General features: G+C 45.8%; 1 protein-coding gene across 1 annotated transcript in view; it reads left to right on the top strand.

The window, feature by feature from the left end:
* Positions 1-12134: 12134 nt before the first annotated feature.
* Ppp2r5a (protein phosphatase 2 regulatory subunit B'alpha) overlaps positions 12135-22838 on the top strand; it is a 43274-nt gene continuing 32570 nt past the window's right edge. Inside the window, 1 exon segment of the mRNA XM_050148150.1 lies at positions 12135-12569. Within this exon segment, the coding sequence (XP_050004107.1) occupies positions 12389-12569 (181 nt within the window). The 5' untranslated portion in view covers positions 12135-12388.

Here is a 22838-nt window from a genome sequence, read left to right as displayed (position 1 = left end):
GAATCCTCATGGTGTGTGTGTGTGTGTGTACACTGTGTTTACAGTGTGGGTACATGGACTGTAAAGTTTTCTGGGTATGTATTGTATGTATATATACATACATACTTATACTTTCCAAGGATTCATAAACAATACATAATACTTTATATATTTCATTAATGAATCCATTCATTAATGAATCCAAGATTATGACTTTTATGAAGCCCCTGCCTGGAGAAAGAAGACAAAAATAAGACATTCAGCAGAATTCCATTTCCCAGAGGCTGATTGTCTACCCTGGAGCATGGCTGTGTGGGGAAGATGGATCAGTTAACTGCTGTTTCTATGTTGAGCCTCGGTCATTGCAGGGAAAAGGCAGCTGTGGGGGCAGCACGTGTTTGCCACGTGTTTTTGTTTATTGGCCTTGAGGAGGAATTCGGGAGAGGATAAAAGGGCTAGTGGAAGAAGGAACAGGGTAGCCGCCTCTGACGTAACCACAGCATCCTTACAGACCCTGCCTCATGCCCATTGTGAGTCAGGTGCTGTGCTGTCTTTTCTAAAGCTTTGTGTCTGGTTCCCAAAACAACTTGAAGTAAGCCTGCTTGTCCCTGCTTGGAGACGGAGAAGCCGAGGTGGCACAGACTATAACTCCTGACGGCAGGCCCTCTTTCAAGCCGAGGTGGCACAGACTATAACTCCTGATGGGCAGGCCCTCTTTCAGGCCGAGGCGGCACAGACTATAACTCCTGACGGGCAAGCCCTCTTTCCAAGTCTTAGTACATTCACTCAGAGATTGGGCTGACATCTTAAGCCCAATATGTCCAAAATTTCTCTCTGCCTTTATTCCCCTCTCTCTGCCTTTTTCCTGGTGAACAGTTGCAGAATTAAACCTTGTTTTAGTTTACGTCCTATTGCCGCTGTAAGAAAGACCATGACCTAAAGCGACCTGGGAAGGAAAGAGGTTTTTTTTGGCTTACACATCCAGAGAGCTATCCATCACTAAAGGAATCCAATCAGGAACTTAAGCAGGGCAGGAACCTGAAGGCAGGAACTGAATCAGAGACCATGGCTTGCTCCTCACAGCTTGTTCAAGCCTGCTTGTTGTTGGGTTGGCTTGTACAACCCAAGACCACCAGCCCAGAGATATTGCTGCCCACAGTGGTTTCTCCTCACCTCCCAATTGTTACCCAGGAAAATACCCCACAGACATACCGTAGGTCTATCTAATGGAGACAGTTTCTCAAGCAAAGCTCCCTCTTCCCAGATGACCCAAGAAGCTTGAGTCAAGTTGACAAAATTTAACAGCACAGGCCTCTTAGATCCAGGCGTAACTGGGACTACCCTGCTCCAAGCTCCTCACTAGTTCCTCAGCGCCCAAACAGCGACATAAAAAGTTCTCACCTCGACATTCCAAGTCCAAGTTCCTTTACACTCCTTTAATAAACCTGACTTTATTGCTTATTCTCCTCCCAAACCCCAGCCAGCACTCACACCTCCTCAGCCGCCTGCTCCTGCTCCTGTTCTTCCTCTTTCTGTTCTGTTTACCCACGGACTCCCCACGGACCCCAGTGGAGACTGGTTAGGTGGTTGCTGCCACTCCTTTTCTTATCCCCCAACAGAATACGCCTCTTCCTCTTCCAGCCCTGACTGAATTTTTATACGTCCCTGGATCTTCTTGGATTACCCTGTGATTTTCTGTGTGCTTGCCTTTCCCAACCCCATAAAATTGTAAACTCCTGGACCATGAGCTGTTTCCTCCTCACCTTTGCTCCCCCTAAGGTCCAGGAGGAAAAGGGGCGATCTGCGATCCTCGAATTGATGTGGCACTTTCTCTTCCAAACTCAGAACAATTCGTGTTGAAATACAGAGTTCAGCCTTGTTCAGCCTGGGCACAGAATAAATTACATCTTGCAGGAGCTTAAGGTCACGCTCCCCTCTCAACCTGGATCGGTGACCTGGAGAAGCTGGGAAAGATAGTTGTTGTAACTCAGTGTGTGAGAGTAAAGACAAAGGCCTGGGGCCAGGACGTAGCTAAATCAAGACTCTGGGAAGATGTTTACATTTTACTTAGGCCTTGCCTGAACTGGGAGACAGCGCTCGCTCGAGGGGCAGTTCACACTTGCTCTGGAAAGGCATTGACCAGACTTTCAGAGTTCCAAGTTGAAGGTGGTTAGGAATAAATACAAGGCAGATGACAGTGTGTGTGTTGTGTCGTGGACACACACTTGTGTAGTGGACACACTTGAGCACATAGAGCACGCCCACAGTGGCTCTCAACCTGTGAGTAGTGTAAGCCGTCTTATTCCTGACTTCCAGCTCACTGGAGCAGGAGTATCGGGGTTGTCATGGGCTTTAGGGTCCCCTCCACACAGCCCTGCTGCACCGTCAGTCCCAGAGAACCCCGAGGCACATGACAGGCCATGAGCTTTGCTTCTGTCGTGATACTTTTATTTCCTAGAAGAGAAAGAAGGCTTGTGTTTGTATAATTTTCTCCTTTGCTCTGGACTACTTCAGGCTGTCAGCCCGGTCCAGTCATCTTCTTTCCCCAATTAATATACATGTCATCACCCCTCTTTAAAAGTAAGGATCCAGCCCGCCAGCTCCAGTGACCTTAAAAAACTTTAGTAACTCAATACTGCTAACCTTGGACTCTTCTTTGCTTCCTTTTCTTCCTTCCTCTGACATCCCCTTCACCCCCTGCCAAAATAGACCTGGCTCAGATTCTGTCCTTTCCGTAAAGGGTCCAGTTCTCTTGATTACAAAACCTTGACATCATTTGTAATTCTTCTGACTTGACAGTTCCCAACCCTACAGACTGTGTGTGTGTGTGTGTGTGTGTATGTTTGTGTGCATGAGTGTGTGTGTACACACACTAAACCCGTTATCCCACACGTACACACATGCTGGCCTAGCGCTCTACAACTGAGCTACATCCCCAGTCTTCTGTTGCTTGAGCTCTTCCCAAGCTGGCCTTGAACTTACTGTTCAAGTTCAAGTTCAAGTACTGTTGATTTGCTTCTCTTTTCAGGTGGCTGTGGTGCTATTGGATCCAGGCCTTGCACACACTCGGCAAGGGACCAAGGTCTACTGCTGATCTACAACCCTGGCCCTCAAACCCCATCTGTAATCAAAACTCCCTAGCATTTCTTTGTTGCAGCTTCCAACATCTATTCCCAAAGCCACATTTAGCTTAAATCACTCATTGCCTAGGGATTGGGGAAAGGATTGCGTTAGGAGATCTATTTATCTTTCCAAAGCTCAGGTTGCCTCCTCCACCTTCGGATTTTAGCTGCCTTGGGGGAGCTAGGGGTGAGAGCATGGAAAACCCCTGGGTGCTCTTAGACACACTGCTTAGCACCACGCAGCCCAGCCCCTGCTTCATGGACACTTGCAGTCGCCTCTAACCAGCTCCTTTGGCGTCTGCTCCCCCAATCTGCTGTTCTGAGAACACGGCTTCCGACCCGGCATCTTCCATCAGCTCCTCCTGCCTGATCTCAGGTCAGGTCCAAGATCGACTTTGTCATCAGATTGTCTCCTAGCATCTGCTGCAAACCTGACCACGCCAGTGGCATCCTCACTGCCATCCCTTCTCATTCCACACACTCCAACTCTGCCCAGCGCAGTAAGCCGGTACCCTTTGTGCTCCATTTATTCTGTGTACCCTCCCAAGCCTGTCTCCGGCCTATATCTCTTTCCGGCCAGACTTCACTGTCCAGCTACTCACTACATGTCTCACAGATCTAAAGCGCCACCCTAACCCCATCCACTCAATCTGGACACCTGGGAGGGGGTCATCCTTCCCTCTTTGTCCCCAGCCCCTATGCACGTGCAACAAGCCATCAAGTCATCTCCTGTATTTTGTGTTTGATGTACTGTATATGTATACCCTTATGTCTGAATCTGAGCTCTGTCTCCCATCTCGGAAGCAGATCCAGGCTCCTCCTCCTTTTCTTCTGGTCTCCTGGTCCCACTCTGCCCTCTGTAATCAGTTCAGCCTCTACTTTGCCTCCGGAATACACATCTAGATCCCCTCACAGGCTCCCCCTCCTGCCATCTGCAGCGCTCAGAACAGTGCACGCCCCCCAGGCTCCTGAACCACCTCTTCTCAGGGCTCTCACCTTCTGGACCTTGTCCCCCCCCCCTCACAGGCTCCCCCTCCTGCCATCTGCAGCGCTCAGAACAGTGCACGCCCCCCAGGCTCCTGAACCACCTCTTCTCAGGGCTCTCACCTTCTGGACCTTGTCCCCCCCCCCAGGCTCCTGAATCACCTCTTCTCAGGGCTTTCACCTCCTGCACCTTGCTCCCCATGCCCAGAACAATCTCCTTCCTTTGCTCTGCTAACTTCTAGCTCCTTGTGATCCCATGCCTTCATCCAGAGCCTCCCCTCCCTCCTCGGCTGGGACCTGCGGAATCTACACACCTCCTCCATATCTGCTCCTATCCGGACAATAGAAAGCCATGACAGTGAGCTTTGGGGTTTTATCTCTCCCTGCTTGTGGCTTTTCCCCGGGGTTTGAGAGGGTAATGTAAGACCAAAGAAATGATTTCATGAACGTTTAACATGGTAAACCGGTCAGTTTAATTGGGGTTACTTCCAGGATCATGAGCACCTGCCTCTATGGTGTGATGCTCATCAAATAATGTCCCAAAGGAGACTCTGTCTCTTCTAGATCCAGCCTCCTCTAGAACGAATGCTCCCTAGGGCAAAGACCACAATGCTTTCCTATGGTTTTCTCAAGACAGGGTTTCCCTGTGAGACAGGATTCCTCTGTGTAGCTTTGGAGCCTGCCCTGGAACTCGCTCTATAAGACCAGGTTGGCCTCAAACTCACAGAGATCCACCTGCCTCTGCCTCCCGAGTGTTAGAATTTAAGGCGTGTGCTAACATCGTCCAGCACACTGGAGGCCTTTAATAAATCTGTTTCGTTCATATAAAGGCCCACTATCCTGGACTGAGAGAGTCCTGGGAGGTAGGACTTCAGTGCCGGAATCTGAACAGTCCCTAGCGAAGTCTGCCCTATCGGGTCACCTATCGGCACACTGAGTTTCCCGCTGGGCTTTAATTGATGTGAATTTTCACCTCCACTGATGAGTTTTGTCTCATCTATGGATGTTCTCCAAACAGCCGACAGGGCAAAGCATGTTGTATGTGATTAATGGATGAGTCTGAATGAGGGAAAACTCCGACCACCTTTCTAGGCAAGAGCAAAGGTCTATGGGAGCAAACACCAGTCCATCCTGTTGCCATCTTTGGTCAAAGCTTCTGCTCAGCACAAATGGAGTCTTCAGTCTCAACCCTGAGTTTTCGATGAGAAAGACAGACGACATCAGGATGCTATAATAAAAAAGACACGGATGCAGGGGCCTCATCCCTGTAACTCTAGAACTCAGGAGGTTGAAGCAGTAGGATTGCTGAGAGTAAGTTTCAGAAAGGGCAAGCCTGTGGGGTGGGACCCTGTCTGAAAAATAAAGATCCTGAATGTGACAGAAATGACCAAGGGGTGTGGAGGAGTGAGAGAGGCTGTAAGAAATCGCCACCTCGTTTACTCTGCCAAGTTCTTCATATTAGGGGTCTGACACACAGGCAGTGTGATATGTGTGGTGGAGATGATACTCATACATACAGACCAGTAGAGACTCCTCCCTCCCTCCTTCTTCCTTCCTTCCTTCCTTCCTTCCTTCCTTCCTTCCTTCCTTCCTTCCTTCCTTCCTTCCTTCCTTCCTTCCTTCCTTCCTTCTCTTTCCTTTCAGTAAGGTCTTGCTGCATAGTCCAGGCTGGCTTCAGATTTCCAACCTCCCTTTTAGGAACCGGATGGCACCTGAATTCATACATTCTGTTGGTGGTGGTGCTGAGGCTTTGTTGTTGTTGTTGTTTTTTTTTTCCTTTTGTCTTTGTTTCTTGAGACTATATAGCTCTGTTTGGCCTAGAACTTGCTACATAGTCCAGGTTGTCCTGGAACCCACAGAGATCTGCCTGTTTCTTCTCATTCACAGGGTTCTGAAAAACCGATGGCTTTTGCTATGGAAGCCAAAATAGAGGCTCTGAAGATGACCGATTATTTCTAACTCAATAACTCCTGAAAACCCCTCACATTTCCATTATTATTTTGTCCAACCATTGACAGTACTACTGAAGACAAAATTCAGCTTGCTGGCTGATTTTTTTCTCCTGTAAGCCTGAGCCTAAACCGCAAGCCAAGGGGAGAAGACAGACGGCTGACATTCAGCAGCTGTGTGTTTGAGAACAGCAGCAGCCTCAGACTACCAGATGCTTCTTCAGGTAAATGAGGAAAGGCCGCCCTCAGACTTACATAAGAGCTGCATATCAGCACCAAGGGGACATACAAGTTTTTGCATTACTGCTTTTCATAATATGGCTAGAGGACAGTCATGTGACAAAGCCCACCTCTCCCTTCTTTCTCCAGGTCAAATTCTGAACCAAGATGTGGCATAAGGTATTTTCCTATGGCTTTGGAATTTTAATTTTTGCCTGGATGTTATGCAAACTATGCAAATCTTTAGAGTGATGAAGAAATGTCAAGGGACTAATTTCTAAAACAGCAAGATTTTCTTTTTTGATGGTCGTCTTGAAAGTTTGTTTTCTTCAAGTCTCATTTTTTCAAACATGGTTTCTGTTAAATTTCCTCTGACTCTTCCCAAACCAAATGATATATTTTCCTACAACACCATGAGGAACATCTGTGGTGAGTTTTCCTTCATTTGTTTTGTTGTTGTGACTGTGCTTCTTTTTGTTTTGCTGCTTTTTATTTACTTTTTTTTCCTTCTGTTTTTGTTTTTTGAGACAGAGTCTCAAGTTGCCCAGGCTGCCCTCAGACTTGTTATATATCCAAGCCTGGCCTTGGACTTCTGATCCTCCTGTCCCTCCTTACCAAGTGCTGAGACGACAGTATGCACCGGCCCGACGGGCTTTTTTCGTTATTTGTTTAAGTCTGTCCCTTCTCACTGGGCTGTCGTAAAGGCCACTCTTTATTTATCTCTTCATTTCTAGTGACTGGCATTTTGCCCGACACAAGGACTCTTATTAAATGCATGTAGTAGTTTATTGTTGTAGCATGGGGAGTTTGCCAAGCTCAGGCATTTTAGTTGCACTCACAAGGACAGTGGTTCATGACATGAACTTTACAATTCTGTCTGATTCCTCATCTACATAGGTCCAAGATGGGGTAGAGCAAGTGCTAGCTGACGCTGATGCTCTCAGCCCATACTGATGGAGCACAGGCTTCCTAGCTATGAAGAGACAGTCAGGTGATCATAACACGGCAGGATCCTCAGGCATATGTTCACCTTTCCTGCCCTTTAATCCACCTGCTGGTCCTGGTACTCCTTGCCCCAAACAGATCTCCAGCCTAACCATTTCGATTGTCGTTGGCCTTGTGGAAAGTCCTGGTTGACCAACACGGTAGCTCATAGCAGACTGAGGTGAAATGATGAGCTTCACGAAAAGTTTATAGTTCAAAAGAGAAAAGTGTGACTTCTCATCTTGCCCTGCTAGCTCCTCTGTCTGAGCCACAGGGATTCCAACCATCTCAACACACACTGGCACCCAGACGAACCACGTGGAATTTTAGTCCTTGAAACCTAGAAAAGTGGCTGGGGGTAATGGCATTTGTCTTTAATTCTATCGCTCTGGGAGACAGAAGTAGGAGGATTACAAGTTCGAAGCCATCTTAGGTGATTTTTGCAAGATCAAATTTCTATACCTTTTAACAGCTTACACAGCAACTTAATAGCCGAAAGCTCTTCTTGCACATAGCAAATCTTTGATAAGACAGTTTTGTTTTGTTTGAGACAGGGTCACACTCTGTAATCCTGGATGGCTAGGAACTAACTATGGACCGACGTAACCTGGAACTTCCAGCCGGTCATTCTTCCTTTGCCTCCCAGGGACTAGGTTTACAGGTGTTTGCTACCATAGAGATGGTTCATAGTGACCACATTTCTGTCTAGGGCCCAAATACTTAATTCAAGACAGAGGGTGGAAAATCGATTTCTGACAGATATCTGTGTGTAGAAGAGCTTCCTGTATAAGGTTCATTTTATCAAGTGTTGCCCTCAGGTGTCATATTTAAAACCCGTGCCAACCCTTCCCAGGCCATGCCCCTTTCCTTCCTACCCGTGTATGAATGTGGGAGATAAGACTCAGAAGGCGATAAGATATTAATTAATCCATTAATGTCATTTAAAGCTGGGCCAGTTCACTGCTAGGGTTCCCACGCTGCAGTAGACATCCCCACATCTGTGCACACAGGTCAGCAATAACTGGACTAAGTTGGGGGGCTGGACAGATGGCTCAGTGATTAAGGGCACATGCTGCTCTTGTAGAGGATTGGGGTTCAATTCCCAGCACCACATGGCAGCTCATAACTGCCTGTAACTTCAAGATCTGACTTCCCTATACAAACATGCATGCAGGCAAAACACCAATGCACATAAAATAAAAATAAATAAAAATTTAAAAAATACTAAATTGGGTCTTTGTTCTGAGACAGGGTCATACTACATTTTATCCTCCCCCAATGCTAATATGAACTTTGAACCCTCGTTTTTTTTTCTTTCTTTCAGGTTTTGACTTAACCTTTTCTTTCAAACTTCAAAAACTTCTTCCCCAGGTTCTGCTTCAGACAACACCCAAATAGTTGTGCTCATTCTAACTGAATTGCTAGGAGTCTATTAGTCTTTACTGTAGACGAACTTTCTGGTCAAGACCCCCCAGCTCACAAATAATGACACGGAGACTTATTATTATGAAAGTTTGGCCTTCCCTTAGGCTCGTCCCTAGCTAGTTCTTATAACTTAACTAACCCATGTTTTCAAATCTACGTTCTGGCACATGGTTAATCACCGCACCTCCCTACTGCCCAATCTACTTCCTCTGTGTTTGGCTGGCAACCCTGCCTTTCTTCTTCCCAGAGTCCTCTCTGTCCCTGCAAGTCCCACCTCACCTCTTCCTGCCTAGCTATTGGCCCATTTAGCTCTTTATTAAACCAATCAGAAGGCACCTTGGCAAAACCATATTTTCACAGTGTAAACAAATATTCTGCAACACCTTTTTTCGTGTGTGTGTATGTGTGTATGTGTGTGTGTATTCTTATATACACTGTCTTTGTTATAAATATCACTACTTTGCTTTGTAGACATTTACTCTCACTTGGGGGTGGTGCTAGGTACTGAACCTAGGGCCTTGTGTACGCTAACAAGTATTCTACCTCTAATTCAGAACTCTATACTTTTTAAAAATAATATTTAGGTGACTAGAGAATTGTGATTTCAGACTTCTGTGTGCGCAACAATAGAGAGCTTATTAAAAATAGATTTCTAACCTTTTCTCCATATTGATATCATCAGATGAGAGGTTCAGGAGCCTGCATTTCACATAATCACCTCGAGGATTCTGATGCAGGGAATCAGACTACTGGGAGCTGGAGACACTGCTGCTCTATACTGCTATCTATTTCAGGAATGGCTAGGAGCAATAAAGTAACCCAGTTCCCGCTTTCTGGGTGCTTCCAACTCTTCAGAGGAGTTTGGGACGGCAGGTCCTGTGGTGAATATGGATAAGACACGCAATTGGAACTCTAAGAAGAGAGGCATCCCCTTTCCCGGGGGGCGGGGGGCAGATTATTGTGAAAAGCTTCACAGAAGGTAGCTCTCTTGCTGGGCTTTGAAGAGAAGACACGTTTCAACAAGTGGAGACGAGGCGGATCATTTCTAGAAGGTGGGGTAGCACTAAGTGTCAAAGCAAGGTCACTTTGTGGGAAGCTGAATTTGGACTCTGCTGTGTGGGTACTGGTCCATTAGAACCAAGAGGCACAGATAGCTAAGGGAGGCTACGAGCTGGAGAAACAGTCTTCAGGGAAGACCACACTAAGTGGTGATCCAGGGCCGAATGGACTAAGCAGGTTGTGCTTGTATATTTAGGAATGTGTGTGTGTGTGTGTGTGTGTGTGTGTGTGTGTAGCAACAATTCAAGAAAAAGGCTATGAATTTGAAAGCGAGCAAGGAGGGTGGTACAGGTGAGGGTTTGGAGGGAGGGGAGAAATGATCTAATTATAATTTCGCTCTCTCTATGTGTATAAATACACACATACACATGCACACACATATCTCCTCTTGAAAGATCCTCTGGCGGTCATCTTGAAACCCTGAATTATGATGGGTGATTCATTTTGCAAATTGTTGAAGACATTTTGAACCTTAAAGAAGAGTCAGCTTAACCTGGTACAAGACTGGATGAAAAGGTCTTTTAGTTGCTGATGAGCCTCCTTGATTGGGAAAATTGTATATAACCTGGTTGTTTAATACTTAATTTCTTATTAGAAACTTCATACAAGTATTTCTTGTGCATCAAACATATTCCCCTCCCATTTTTATTAATTTATTAACCCCTTTTATTCCCGCAGACAACTTCATGTCTACTTTCAAGTTGCAAATGTATACATGATTTAATGTATCTATGTACAATCTAGGAATCACAAATAAGGGAAACAGGATATATTTATCTTTCTGAGACTGCCTTATCTCCAGTTCGATCTTTTTCCTACAAATGATATAACTTCGTTCCTTGTGGTGAAAAAATTTGTATATTGGCCACATTTTCTTTATCCACTCCTATTGTTGGCTGGTTATATAATTTGTTCAGGAAAATGTTTTGAGTGTAGGGCTAGAACTCAACTTGTACACAACTCTCGACCTCCTCACGTCTTAGGTCAGTTTTTATTAGGTCAAAAGGAAAGGGTGTGGCACTTGCAGGGGAGACTGAGGAGGTTGGAGGTCACTTACTGTCGAAGCATCATATGAAAAGCACTGTACAAAAGAAACATGAACAATTCTTGGCTTTAAATTTAAAACGCAGTCGAAAATTTAAAACCTCCAAGGCCGAAATCCCAAGACCCCCCACATCAGCGAATCTGAACTTGACTGCAGATGACAGAGGTCCTCAGCTGAAGGGGTTAAACTGGGCTAAGTTCGGAACGGAAAAGTTCTTTTCAGAGGGCGTGGACTTGCAGAATTCTTTGAAGTGCTAGAGTCGACCTTGCCCAAACCCCACGCGAGAGCAGCGCTCAGCGAACCGCGGCGCCGAAACCCCGGGAGCTACAAACCGACTCCCCAACCACGGCTTACGCACTAGAGGACCGGGGAGGACCGGGTAGGACGAAGGCCCGCCCAGGAGCCCAGCCCCGCGTTCCGATTGGACGAGCTCATTCCTCTCCGCCCGGGGGCTCCTTCGCCTGTCAATCACACTGCTCTGACACGCCCCTTGCCCCGCCCCCGTGCCACTGACGCAACACTTGGCGTTCTTGGGCGCCCAGGGGCGGGCGGGCGCTCTTCGGCTCCCTCTCACCCGCTGCCTGGAGGGCGACTCGGGTGTGGAGCCGAGCGCGGGCGCGCGCGAGGCCCGACCGTGGCACCCCCACTTCCCCTCTACCCCCAAACCCCGAGAGCTTTCATTACAGTTGTGACGCACAAGGCACCCCGCTCCCTGCCTTCACTTGCGATTGGCTAGCACCCGCGTCTGTCACGCAGTCCTGCCCTCCCACCCCCTTCGGACTCTCGGTCGCCGTCACGGAGGCCCCGCCCCCCGGCCCCTGTCCTGTCGCTGAGCCCTGCGATTGGCTGAGGGAACTGGCATGCTTTCCCGCCCCGGCCCCCTCCGGAGCCTCGGGAGGCTCAGTGGGACCCCGCGGAAGTTGTCAGTCAAACTCCTCCCTCCACCCCCCGCGAGCCCTCCCCCGGGCCGCGCGAGCGCGCACGCACGCGCCCCGGGCCCCCCTCCCCGCCCGCGCCCCGGTCGCCCGGACCAGCCGCCCTCTCAAGTTGTAGCAGTCGCTCGCCCGGCGTGCTCCGTGGGCGGTCGGTGGGCGCGCGGGGGAGAGCGAGGGCGACGCCGCTGGGGTCGGGGCGCCGGTGGCCGCCCCGGGCGATGAGGGGTCGGCGTTGACAGGAGAGGCGAGCGCTCGGCGGCGGCTCGCGCGGACCCGCGATGGAAGCGCCCCGGGAGGAGGCTCCCGGCCGGGCGGACGGCGCGGGCAGCGGCCGCTGAGGAGCCTCCGGGGCTCGGTGCACTCAGGGGACGCGAGGCGCGCTCGCTCGCCCCAGCCGTCCAAACTTCGGGCTCCCTCTGCCAGCCCGCCCGCCCGCCCTCGGCGCCGGGCGTCAGCAACTTGAGCGGCCCGCGCGCCCCAGCCCTACCCTCCGCCAGCCCCGGGAGGCGGCCGCGCGGCGCGGGGATGCGGCCGTGAGGCGCTGTCGGACGGGGAGCAGCTCGCGGAGCGCGAGGGCGGCGCGGCCGGAGCCCGGGGCGCAGGGGCGCAGGCTCTGCGCGCCCGTCCCTCGCCCATTTCCCGGGCCAGCCGCGGCGGGAGGTGCCGGGCGCCGCCGGGGTCGCGGAGATGTCGTCGCCGTCGCCGCCCGCGCCAGTTGCCTGCGCCGCCATCTCGGCCTCGGAGAAAGTGGACGGCTTCACCCGGAAATCGGTGCGCAAGGCGCAGAGGCAGAAGCGCTCGCAGGGCTCGTCGCAGTTCCGCAGCCAGGGCAGCCAGGCGGAGCTGCACCCCCTGCCCCAGCTCAAAGGTAAAGCGCGCGGCGGGCCGCCCCTGGTGCCCCTCTCCGGGGTTGCCCACCTGCCCTGATGTGGCGACCCCAGGGTCCCCCAGGTACCAGCGCTCCCTTTCCTTGTCTGGTTCTCCGACCTCCTTACCCCCACTTTGCCGAGCCTCAGACCTGGCTCTCCTCCACGCTGAGCTAGTTCGTCACTTTCTGTACTTGTCCCTCGGTCGCCAGATCCAGGGTCCGAACAACTGCCCCCGAGTTAGCTGGCCTTTAGACGTAACTATAAAGAAGCCTAAACCCGCGACCAAGTGACGTATCTTCCATACTGTGTCGGTAGGCTCAAGTGTCATCCCTCTGAAGACCTCGATTGTCGTTCTGAAGGAACGAGTATTTCTTTGCAGTGGAAGGGGAACTTGGTTGTTGGGGCTGTGCTTCCAAGGACTTTGCAAGGTTTTGTACAGTAATTGAAATTGGTGTCCATGCCTAATGCCTCGCAGGAGAGCTTGGCAATTCTTTTGGCTCGCCTGCTTTCCCCAGTAGGTTTGGAGGCTTTTCACGAAGTTGTTGCCTCGTGTTCTTGCTTATTCTTTGAGAGTTACTGACTTTCGATTTAATAATTTTATGTCTAGATGTCATTATGGAAAGATAATTATATTCCTAGATACTTAAGACATTCTTGCAAACCTGATAGAAATCTAGAGAATGATTTACAAGGCCAAGAAATTAAAGGCTCATGCCTAAATAGATAAATGATCAGCAGATTTTTCAGTTTGTTTGATAGAGATCCTGGAACCCTTTCAAGGCCAATCTGGTTCTGATTTGTCTTTGGATCTGTGAATCCTGACATAGTTTGGCAAGGATAAGGAAAATCCCAGATCAAATCAACAGTTGACTAACAACAGCTTTGGAACCCCCTTCAGACCCTCCGTCTTCCTCTTGGGGTGCTTCTGAATCAAGGACATACCACAGCTAGGCTCAGACGGACTTGTGGGAGAGTTTATGTATGTTCAGTGTGTATTTCATTTATTGTTAACACATTGGAATTGCTAAAATTGGCATGGCACGGTCAGCAGAGTGCAGCAACTGTCATAATCCAGTACTACCTATTAGGCTATTGAATTACTACTCAGAGGTTTAAGTTTTTATACTTCATTAAAACCTATTTTATACTTTGATTGTTTTTCATTAATTTTTTCATGTTATTTTTAGTTTGAAATCTTGATACTCACATTTTTCTTTTATATTTAATCTGCTCAAGTGAGTTATTCTTGTTCTTAATGTTGTACTTACTGTTCTTACCTAATAATTGAATTTTAAACATCTGGCTAGTCTCAAGAGATGCAGTTTTAATAGGCTTTATTTTTAAAGCCGACACAAGTTTATAGAATCAGGAATCATATTCTAAGTTAGATGGTGTTTGCTCCAGAAAGCTGTGGGTTCCATAGTTGTTTTTATGTACAGAATTTGGTCAGTAGTGGAAAAAAGAGAAAATTGAAACTCTAGGTTGATTTCAGATATTTGCATGGGTTCTATTGCTCAATGATAAACTCATGCAGATCCAGTTGAGGAGATAAATCTTCACTTGGAAATAAAACCCTCAAACAGAAAAAAACCTACTTTCGCTCAAGTTGTTAAAATGCTTTGCGAAGTTGAGTTGTTTTACTTGGTTCTTTGTCGGTGCCCTTGATACCACAGTGTTGTATGGTTTTTTTTCTGTCAGTAGTATTTTCCCCCCATTTGTGGGTTTAACAAAAACAACACCAGAAAACCCTTTAGTATGAAAGAGAGTTCTTCCTGCTCTGAAACACAGTCATACAGTGGAGTGATTCAGATATCCGTGGGCATCCGAGATGTTTCAAGTATTTATATCAACCTGCTTACTCTACACTTTGTCCACCGGAATCTGGGCTGGACAGGTGCCAAGTTGTTTTCTTAAAAGCAGACTGGGAGTAAGGATTAACAAAACAACCCAACCTTTTCAGTTTATTTTTGCAGAATCACGTAGGTGAGTAGGTTGCATGATTTTTTTTTTAATGTTGAAAATGTTCAAAATAAACAGTGAGTTCCCCTGAGAGCTAGGTGCTAGAAAGTAAAATTAGGAACACTAAATGGGAATCATTTTTCTGGCCTTGGAACTTACATTCATGTAGGATGTAATTTTTTTCACCTGTAACTTGATGATCATGAACCATTAGGAAATTTGCTTTTAAAGCACATTCAGTGTGTTTAGTCTGTTTTGGTTTAAATTTCTGGCCTGGTAAAACAGCTGATTCCTTACATGTGTATAAGAGCTTAGTATTTCAAATGATTATCTTCAGAAAAACAACACAAACCAGTGTTATCCATGACAGCTGGAACAGCCCAAAATGGTGTATCATTAACCCTCGTCTTCTGCCTTTTCAGACCTACCATGGCAGTGCTGTTAGGCTGTTATTGACAGTCTAGGGCTCCGTGTCTTTCCACAAATATCTTTCTTTGGTTGATACTAGTAACTTTATTTAGGAGAATATTGAGGCTTAGAAAGGATAGTTTTAGGCCGGATTATCAGGATGGTGCTTCATCTGACTGGGGGACTCTGGTCAAATGTCAGTGTTTTTGGCGTAAATTCATTTTACACAAACTTGAAGTAGTATGGTTGAGAAAGTCGGGTCCAAGGGGGTTAGTTCAAGGTGAAAAGTTAGTTTTTGATCTGAGTTATTTTCCTTATCTTTAAAGTGGGAATAACACTGTCTCCCAGGATTGGAAGGATTAAATGAAATAATGTAAGAATGCTAGCTCTCATCCCTTTTGTGTTTGGAATCCAAATTAAAATATTTTAAATGAAGAATTACTAGTAGTACTCAAACATAAATTTTCTCAGAATATTATTTTTCATTATGTGCATGTGAGTACAGGTGTCTGCAGAAGCCAGAGGCGGTAGATCCTCCTGGAGCTGAAATGGGGTCCTCCAGGAGCAGTATGCTTTTACTCCAGGAGTCATCTCCAGCCCGGAGCCATAAGTTTTTACCAAGAAAAAGGATCTAGTCATTATCATTATACAGATTTGTGTTTCTCCTAGAATAATCAGTAAACAGCAAGGAACAGAAACTGATTTTGAGATTGAACTCCTGAGGTAGAGAGGGGCTGGAGAGAGGGTACAACAGTTGAGAGCACTGACTTTTTCCAGAGGGCCTGGATTCTGACCCCAGCACTCACATGGTTGTGAAGTTTCAGGGGATCCAGTGCCCTCCTCTGGCCTGTGAGGACACAGCACATAAGTGGTACACAGACATACCGTCATACAAATATGAATAAAAGAAGATAAGGTAGAGAACTTCCCGAGAACCATTCAGTTTCCCTGTTGACCTCTGAAGAACTGAGGCCAGAGCCTTGCTGCTGTTTGAAGGAGCTTGCTTAGCAGTGAGGGAAATGTGTGTGCTTGTTTTGTCGAAGTATGTGGTCTTCTGAGTTAATTATAACTTAATTCGATTTCTAGTTGTCCTGATTTGGGGAGGGATTCGCTACTACTACTTGTTTAACTTTTAACTGGATATTCACAAATTATTGTTCCATCCAAACACAAAACTTTTGTAATTAGGAAAACACTAAGGTAAAGTTGAAATTCATCTGAGTAAGCTAAGTGTTTTCAGTGGCTTCCAACGTTATTTTAGGACTGTTTTCTGACTGTTGTCATGTCCCTCTTAGAAGACATAATTAATTTTTCTTTTTACTTTTTAAGGATATACTTAGAGGAATTGCTAAATATAGTGTCTAGTTCTAGTACTCACATGAGGAAATCTTTCCTCCTTGAAGGCTAACATCTTCAGAATTCCTATTTAGGATCATATCTCGCCTCCTCTCATTTTTTTGGTTGTCTTTCTTAATTTAATTATTGATTATTTTTGGAAGCATCTAATTGAGGAAAGTGATAATCCAGGAAAATATATCTAGCAAATTGGTGATACCATTGGGGCAGAGCACTGTCCTGTAAATAGCAGATTTGAATTGTCTTCTCGCTTCAGTGGTGACTCACAGCTGCTTGAGGCTAGCTTTGACCCTGTGAACTTATTATCGCTTTCACCTGTAGGAATAGCAGTCTCCTTGATAAAGGCACTGTGAAAGTTGTTCTTTAGGCTCCTTTGAGTTTTAGAGACAAAAGTTTAGCTACAACATAATACATTTGGGAAATAGTAGATGTTTTTTGTGCTTTGTTTTGTTTTCCAAGTTAGCTTTTAACATCGTAGCATCTGGGGCAGGGCCTCGTTTACCTTTGTTTTTATGTTTTGAACGCATCGTAGTCCTCTTACACACTTGAAAAACTTGAACCCACACCTGGCCCTCATTCCTCCAGCAGCATTAACTGGTCTAAGGTGGAATCCTGGCATGTTTATTTTTTAAAACTCCCAGGGTCCTTCTCAGATGCAGTTAGGAGTCAGGGCCACGCCTCATAGTATCAGCGTCTGCTGGTTTAATTCATTAATTGAAGCTTTGTCTTTCCCCCTGATCCTCAGGGCTCCTTACTCAGCCCATTAACTTTTCTGCCCTCCCTTCATTTCTGGTGCTCACAGTTCACTCTCTTAGCTCTGCTGCCCCCTGTGGCCGGCTGATCAGCTCCCCTTCTAAAGGGGAGACTGTTAGCGTCTGGAGTTTTCATATGATGAGGTGATTCTATTAGATCTTGCTTTATTTATTTATGTACCTAAATGAAAGCCCAACTATTGTCATACAGTGCCAGGTAATCAGACCTTTATTTCATTTTTTAAAAGCTGAGATTTGAGTAGGCAAGAATTGAGAACATATGGTAGAGGTTGGCCTAGCTTTAACCCAGTTTTTCAGAATCACAGGTGATAATGGCAGTTACTCTGGTGTATCAAACTGATGTCTTCTATCTACTGTGCATATTGAATAAAATGTAATGGTGTACACCTTTAGTCCCACCTCTCTGGAGTCAAACCGATCTCTGAGAGTTCGAGGCCATCTTGGTCTACATAGCAAATTACAGTCCAACCAAGACTGCATAATGGACCTGTCTGTTGAATTTAACTGTTTGGATCATGCCTATTATTTATTTTGTACCAAGTATTTTCTTTCAGAGAGTTTTCATGTGTTTTTTTTTTTTTGTTTTGTTTTTGTTTGTTTGTTTGTTTGTTTTTCGAAGCAGGGTTTCTCTGTGAAGTTTTGGGGCCTGTCCTGGAACTAGCTCGTGTAGACCAGGGGCCTTGAACTCACAGAGATCCGCCTGTCTCAGAATGCTGGGATTAAAGGCGTGCGCCACCACTGCCCTGCGAGAGTTTTTATATTGACGTTTAACTTAATCTTGTGTGGAAGGCATCAGTGAGGGTCTAGAGCCACTTCTAATCCATTTTCCTAATTTGTCTTTGGCCTTTCTGCTGACCGCATTGAATAACACTAGCATTTGTTGGTTTGTTCTAGGTGAATGTTCCCTAGGATGAAATGGTAAATTTTGTTTTGCAAAAGTGGATGCCATTATCTCCCACACCACCCCCCAAAAAAACCTCATAGTACCAAATGCAGTGTACTAAATGTCATGTAGACACAGTCGCTATTTTGATGAAATTCACCTTGGTTACCTTAGTCATCTACCTTCCTACATTGATAGTGCTTTCCCCAGAATATTAGGTATTGACTGTCAGAGATTCATTCTCTTTTATTTGCCTTTTGTTTTAACATATTTATGCCTAAAGCAGTTCAGGCTAAGTATATGAATTCTGATTTCTTAGTGCTTTGATAGTGAAGAGTAAATACGGGTTTGGCTTGGCTCTTGTTTTAGTACATGTGCTGCTGAAGTGAGCAGAGTAACTACTGGATTAAAACAAAGGTGTTTGCTTTTGCATTTTGACATAGTGTGAGCTGTGTAACACCGATTGTTCTAGGAAAGCAGTGTGTACAGTTGTGTGGAAAAGTAATGCAGGGTTGACTTAGATATGGACTTACATGTGCTTAAAATTGGATAAAGTGTGAAAGCTTATATTAATTTTTTTCTTTTTATTTCTTTTTGTGTGTGTGTGCGCTAGGCTTTCATGGTGTAGCCTGGACTGACCACAGACCCAGAGTGGACTTGAACCCCTGACCCCCCTTCTCCCAAGTGATGGGATTCCAGGCCTGGACTAACTTGCCCCTGCATTACTGTGCCCCTGCACTAGCATGCCCAGCTAGTTTATATTAATTTCTAAATTTGAGGTGCAGCCTTAATTTATGAGGATGTCCTTGAAGGAAATAAAAGAAATAGATTTAAAGTGTATAATTACTTTTAGTGCATTATTACGTAACAAGAAACCTAATTGCTGAAAGTTTGACGTGACAGGCTGGGTTTGTGTAAAACAGACTGCTTGTCTGAGCAGGATCATTGGCTAATAAGCAGTTACAGAACTATTTTTCATGTGTATCTTTTTGAACTCTTCCCTGAAGGAATTTGTTTATGTGAGCTTTTTGAGTGAGTAATGAAGAATTTTAGAAATCCTGTCATTTTGATTCACATTTCCTTAAACTTACTGGGTTTTATTTGTTCGTGCCTGTTGTATTGTAGTTTGTAGGTTTACATGACCCGAGAGAACCTGCCTCTGACTTGGATACTGAACACTAGAGATTCCTTGGGATCACAGTCCTGGAATAGCTAAGCTGCTTCCCCTCCAGCCCACTGTGAGGTGCTGAGCAGGAGGGCCTCAGGAGTCCTTCTCTCGAGCCTCCTTTGGGAACCGATTTCACTCTTCTTCTACATAAACATCATTCTGGTCATCTCACCAGAGAGTCTCTGAAAACAGGGAGGCGAGTTTGGGAGTAAAATAGTATAGATGGGGGCTGCAGAGGGCGCGGTGGTTGAGAGCTCCGGCTGCTCTTGTAAAGGACCCACATGGCAGCTCACAACTGTCTGTAATTCCAGGGGCACTAGCTGTGCACATGGTACACATACACACATGCAGTCAAATACTCCTCACATAAAAATCAATGAATCTTATAGGAATAAAAGTAGTATAGGCAGTGACTAGGTGCCTGAAATAAGAACTTTTTAATAACTGGGCTTAGAACTTGATATTCAAATATCAAATGTCAAAATTAGAGCCCCCCCCCCCCCCCCGCCAAATGTATGCTTCATCTGATAAAGGATGGATAGTTATTACCAATAGTATTTGAAATCATTATTAGTTATTTCGTCAAAATTGATAAAAGTGCAAAATATGACAGATTTTTTTTATAACCCTGAAGTTAACAGAGCTGGATGTGTTAGGCTAAGTCCGTTGGACAGGATGTGTGATCCACAGTTGAACACAGTGCATTTGAGGATTGGCAGCTTTTGTGTGCTTAGAGAAGACAAGGGAACAGCAGTTAGGACTTCGGTCTTACTTTCAGTGTTATGTTAAAGAATGGTACAGAGCAGAGGTGGCAACGCAGGCCTTTAGTCCCAGCACTCGGAGGCAGAGGCAGGAGGCCTTGTGAATGCAAGGCCAGCCTGGTCTACAAGAGCTGTTCCAGGACAGGCTCCAAAGCTGCAGAGAAACCTGTCTTGAAAAACCAGAAAAGAAAGAACGGGTACAGGTACTATACTGCGTTTATATCTACTGAGGATTCTGGGAGACAGGAATAAGGATTCCAATTGTAATCTGGACATGAAATACAAAAATAGCCTTCCTAAATGGAGATGGGGTAGTGTCTCAGCAGAGGACTTGTCAAAAGGAAGTCAAGAATGATACAGTTTTTATTTGAACAGCTAGTAGGTATATGATAGCAGTTTGTCTGTAGGTAGCCCAGGCTAACCTCAGATTCAACAATCCTGCCTTACTTAGCCACCTGAGCAATGATATTGTAGGCATGCACCACCTTACCAGCTAAAACAGTTTACTGAGAGACAAAGCAGATTTGTGAGAAGAAAAAATAACATTTTTATTGTTTTGTTGGTAGTTAGTGCTTTTTAAAAATCTTGTTTTTGTTTTGAGATGGGATCACACTATAGTGCAGGCTAGCCTAAATTCATGGTGCTCTGCCTCAGCCTTCCAAGTGCTGAAATTACGGGTGTGAGTCCCCTGTGCTAGGCTTAAAAAAGCAATCGTTCTTCTGTGGGAAGTTAAAGTGGCCCTGTTGGAAAGCTAATTTAGGCCTAGAGCCGACTACATGTACACTATGATAGTAGTCTGGGAGTCTTCAGCTTGTCAGTGGCCTTTGAAGCAATGGGAGTTGAAGCAGCTTCTCAGTAGAAATCTGTAGAGTGACAAGGGGCCAGAGCATACCAACATCTAGAGGCGAGAGAGACCAAGGAGAGGCTTAGTAAGTGGGTAGGTAGAGCAGATAGCAACAGAAAAGTGGGTGAGCCAAGTAAAAATTAAAAGTTTCCATACTTTTGATAATCTTCCTTCTGGTGTCGTTGGTTATTTTGGGGGGTCATTTCAGAGGGTTTATAGACTTGAGATACCTGTCGGGTAAAGATGAAGTAGAAATTGTATAAGCAGTCAGTAAGTAAGAATAACTCTTCTATACAGTCTGGCAGACATAGATATGTGTCTTTCTGAGTATTTGTATATTTATTTATTCATTTAAATATTGGCTAGAGAGATGGTTCAGCGGTTAAGATCACAGGCTACTCTTCCACGGGACCTGGGGCTCATATCCCAGCTCCCACATAGCAGCCAACAACAGTTCTTAACTCCACTTCCAGAGGCTCTTCTGGCCTCCACAGGCACCGGGCACACATGTGGTGGACAGACATAGATGCAGGCAAAACACCCATGTGCATTAAAAAAACAAAACACCTTGAAAAATAAGTGTTATAGCTGCAGAAGGGAGAATGGATTAGAACAGAGCAAGGTTTTAAGAAGGGAAGGGGCAGCCAGGAGGTTTGTTTTTAAGGCTAGCTAAGACATGCTATAGCCACATCCAGAATGGCTAATGCAGAAGTGCAAAGAGGGTTATTTGACGTGTACATCATAGGCAGGGCTTGTTAGCTGTTTGGAGGAAGAGGTAGAAGAGGAAGAACTGGTCATCCTGAGGTGTGCTTTATCCTGGACACTTGACTGTCCCTGCCACTGAGGACTGTGCTGGGAAAGGAGCCCAGTAGGGAGGGAAGGTCAGTTTTACTTTGTAAACTGTAAATTTGGGATGCTTTTAGAAATGCAGTTCTAAATATCAAAAAGACCTTTGAATTTTTGTTACACGTATTTCTGTGTGTGTGCACATATTCATGCATGTGTGAAGGTGAGAGGACAACTTGGGGGAGTTGGTTCTTTCCACCACGTGTGTCCTCAGGATGGAATGCAGGTCAGCAGGCTTGGAGGCAAGAGCCTTTGCCACTGACTCATCTCACCTGCCCTGTGTGTGACTCGAACAGTGCCCGTTTGGATAGTTCTGTGACCAACGCAGCTACCTTCAGGAGCCTGCTAAGACTCCTGGATTTTGCTTGTGAAGGACTTGTCCATAACTGGATTTGTAAGCCATTGGTCTTCTGTGTACACATGGTGCAGGATGAAATCTGTTAACATGTGTCTTCCTACACAGCATTTAGAGCCTGCCATATTGTTTATTGAGGGAAATAGTGAAGCAAAGGCTTTTATTAAGTCATCTAAAGAAAAATATTTTCTATCATGTTATAGTTAACATTTTATTATATATTTTATATCATATATATTTATATAAATTATATATTTTGTAATGTTTAGTAACTGTCTTAGTTATTTTTCTGTTGCTATAAAGAGATACCATGAACATAGCAAACTTATAGAAGAAAGAGCTAATGGGGAATTAACAGTTTCAGAGAATTAAGAGTTCATTGCCTGTTGCACAATTTCTAGTTAGTCTTAATGATAAAACCTGGGAGTCAGATACTAGGGAGTTACAGCTGAAAGATCAGAGCAGCCAGCCACTAGTTCTTCCTCTGTGAAATCCTCAGACTGAATGGGGTCTCCTGTCTCCCTAAGTCCTCAGACTGAAAGCTGAGCTCCTCTCTCCTCCCGCCTTACATTCCTGTCTCCACCCAGCCTTATCACTTCCTGTCTCCACCTCTCTAGTGCTGGGATTAAAGGTGTGAGCCACCACTGCCTGGCCTCTAAGGCTAACTAGTGACTTGCTTCACACTCTGATCCTCAGGCTAGTACAAACATGACTTCTGCCTTGCTTACAGGCATGTTGCTGGAGCAGTAACTGAGAACTTATATCTTAACTGCAAGTTGGAGGCATAGCAGGGAGGGAGAGGGAAATAGAGGAAAGAGAACACTCTCTGGGATTGGCATAGGCTTTTGAACCTCAAAGGCCACCCCCAGTGGCACACGTCCCAAACCTCAGACAGTTCTACCATCTGGGGACCTG

Source organism: Alexandromys fortis, unplaced genomic scaffold (assembly GCF_014885135.2).
Source record: "Alexandromys fortis isolate MF-2015 unplaced genomic scaffold, M_Fortis_MF-2015_v1.1 scaffold_62, whole genome shotgun sequence".
Taxonomy (NCBI): domain Eukaryota; kingdom Metazoa; phylum Chordata; class Mammalia; order Rodentia; family Cricetidae; genus Alexandromys; species Alexandromys fortis.
The sequence above is the reverse complement of the archived record's forward strand: the minus strand, read 5'-3'. Positions and strand labels throughout refer to the sequence as shown.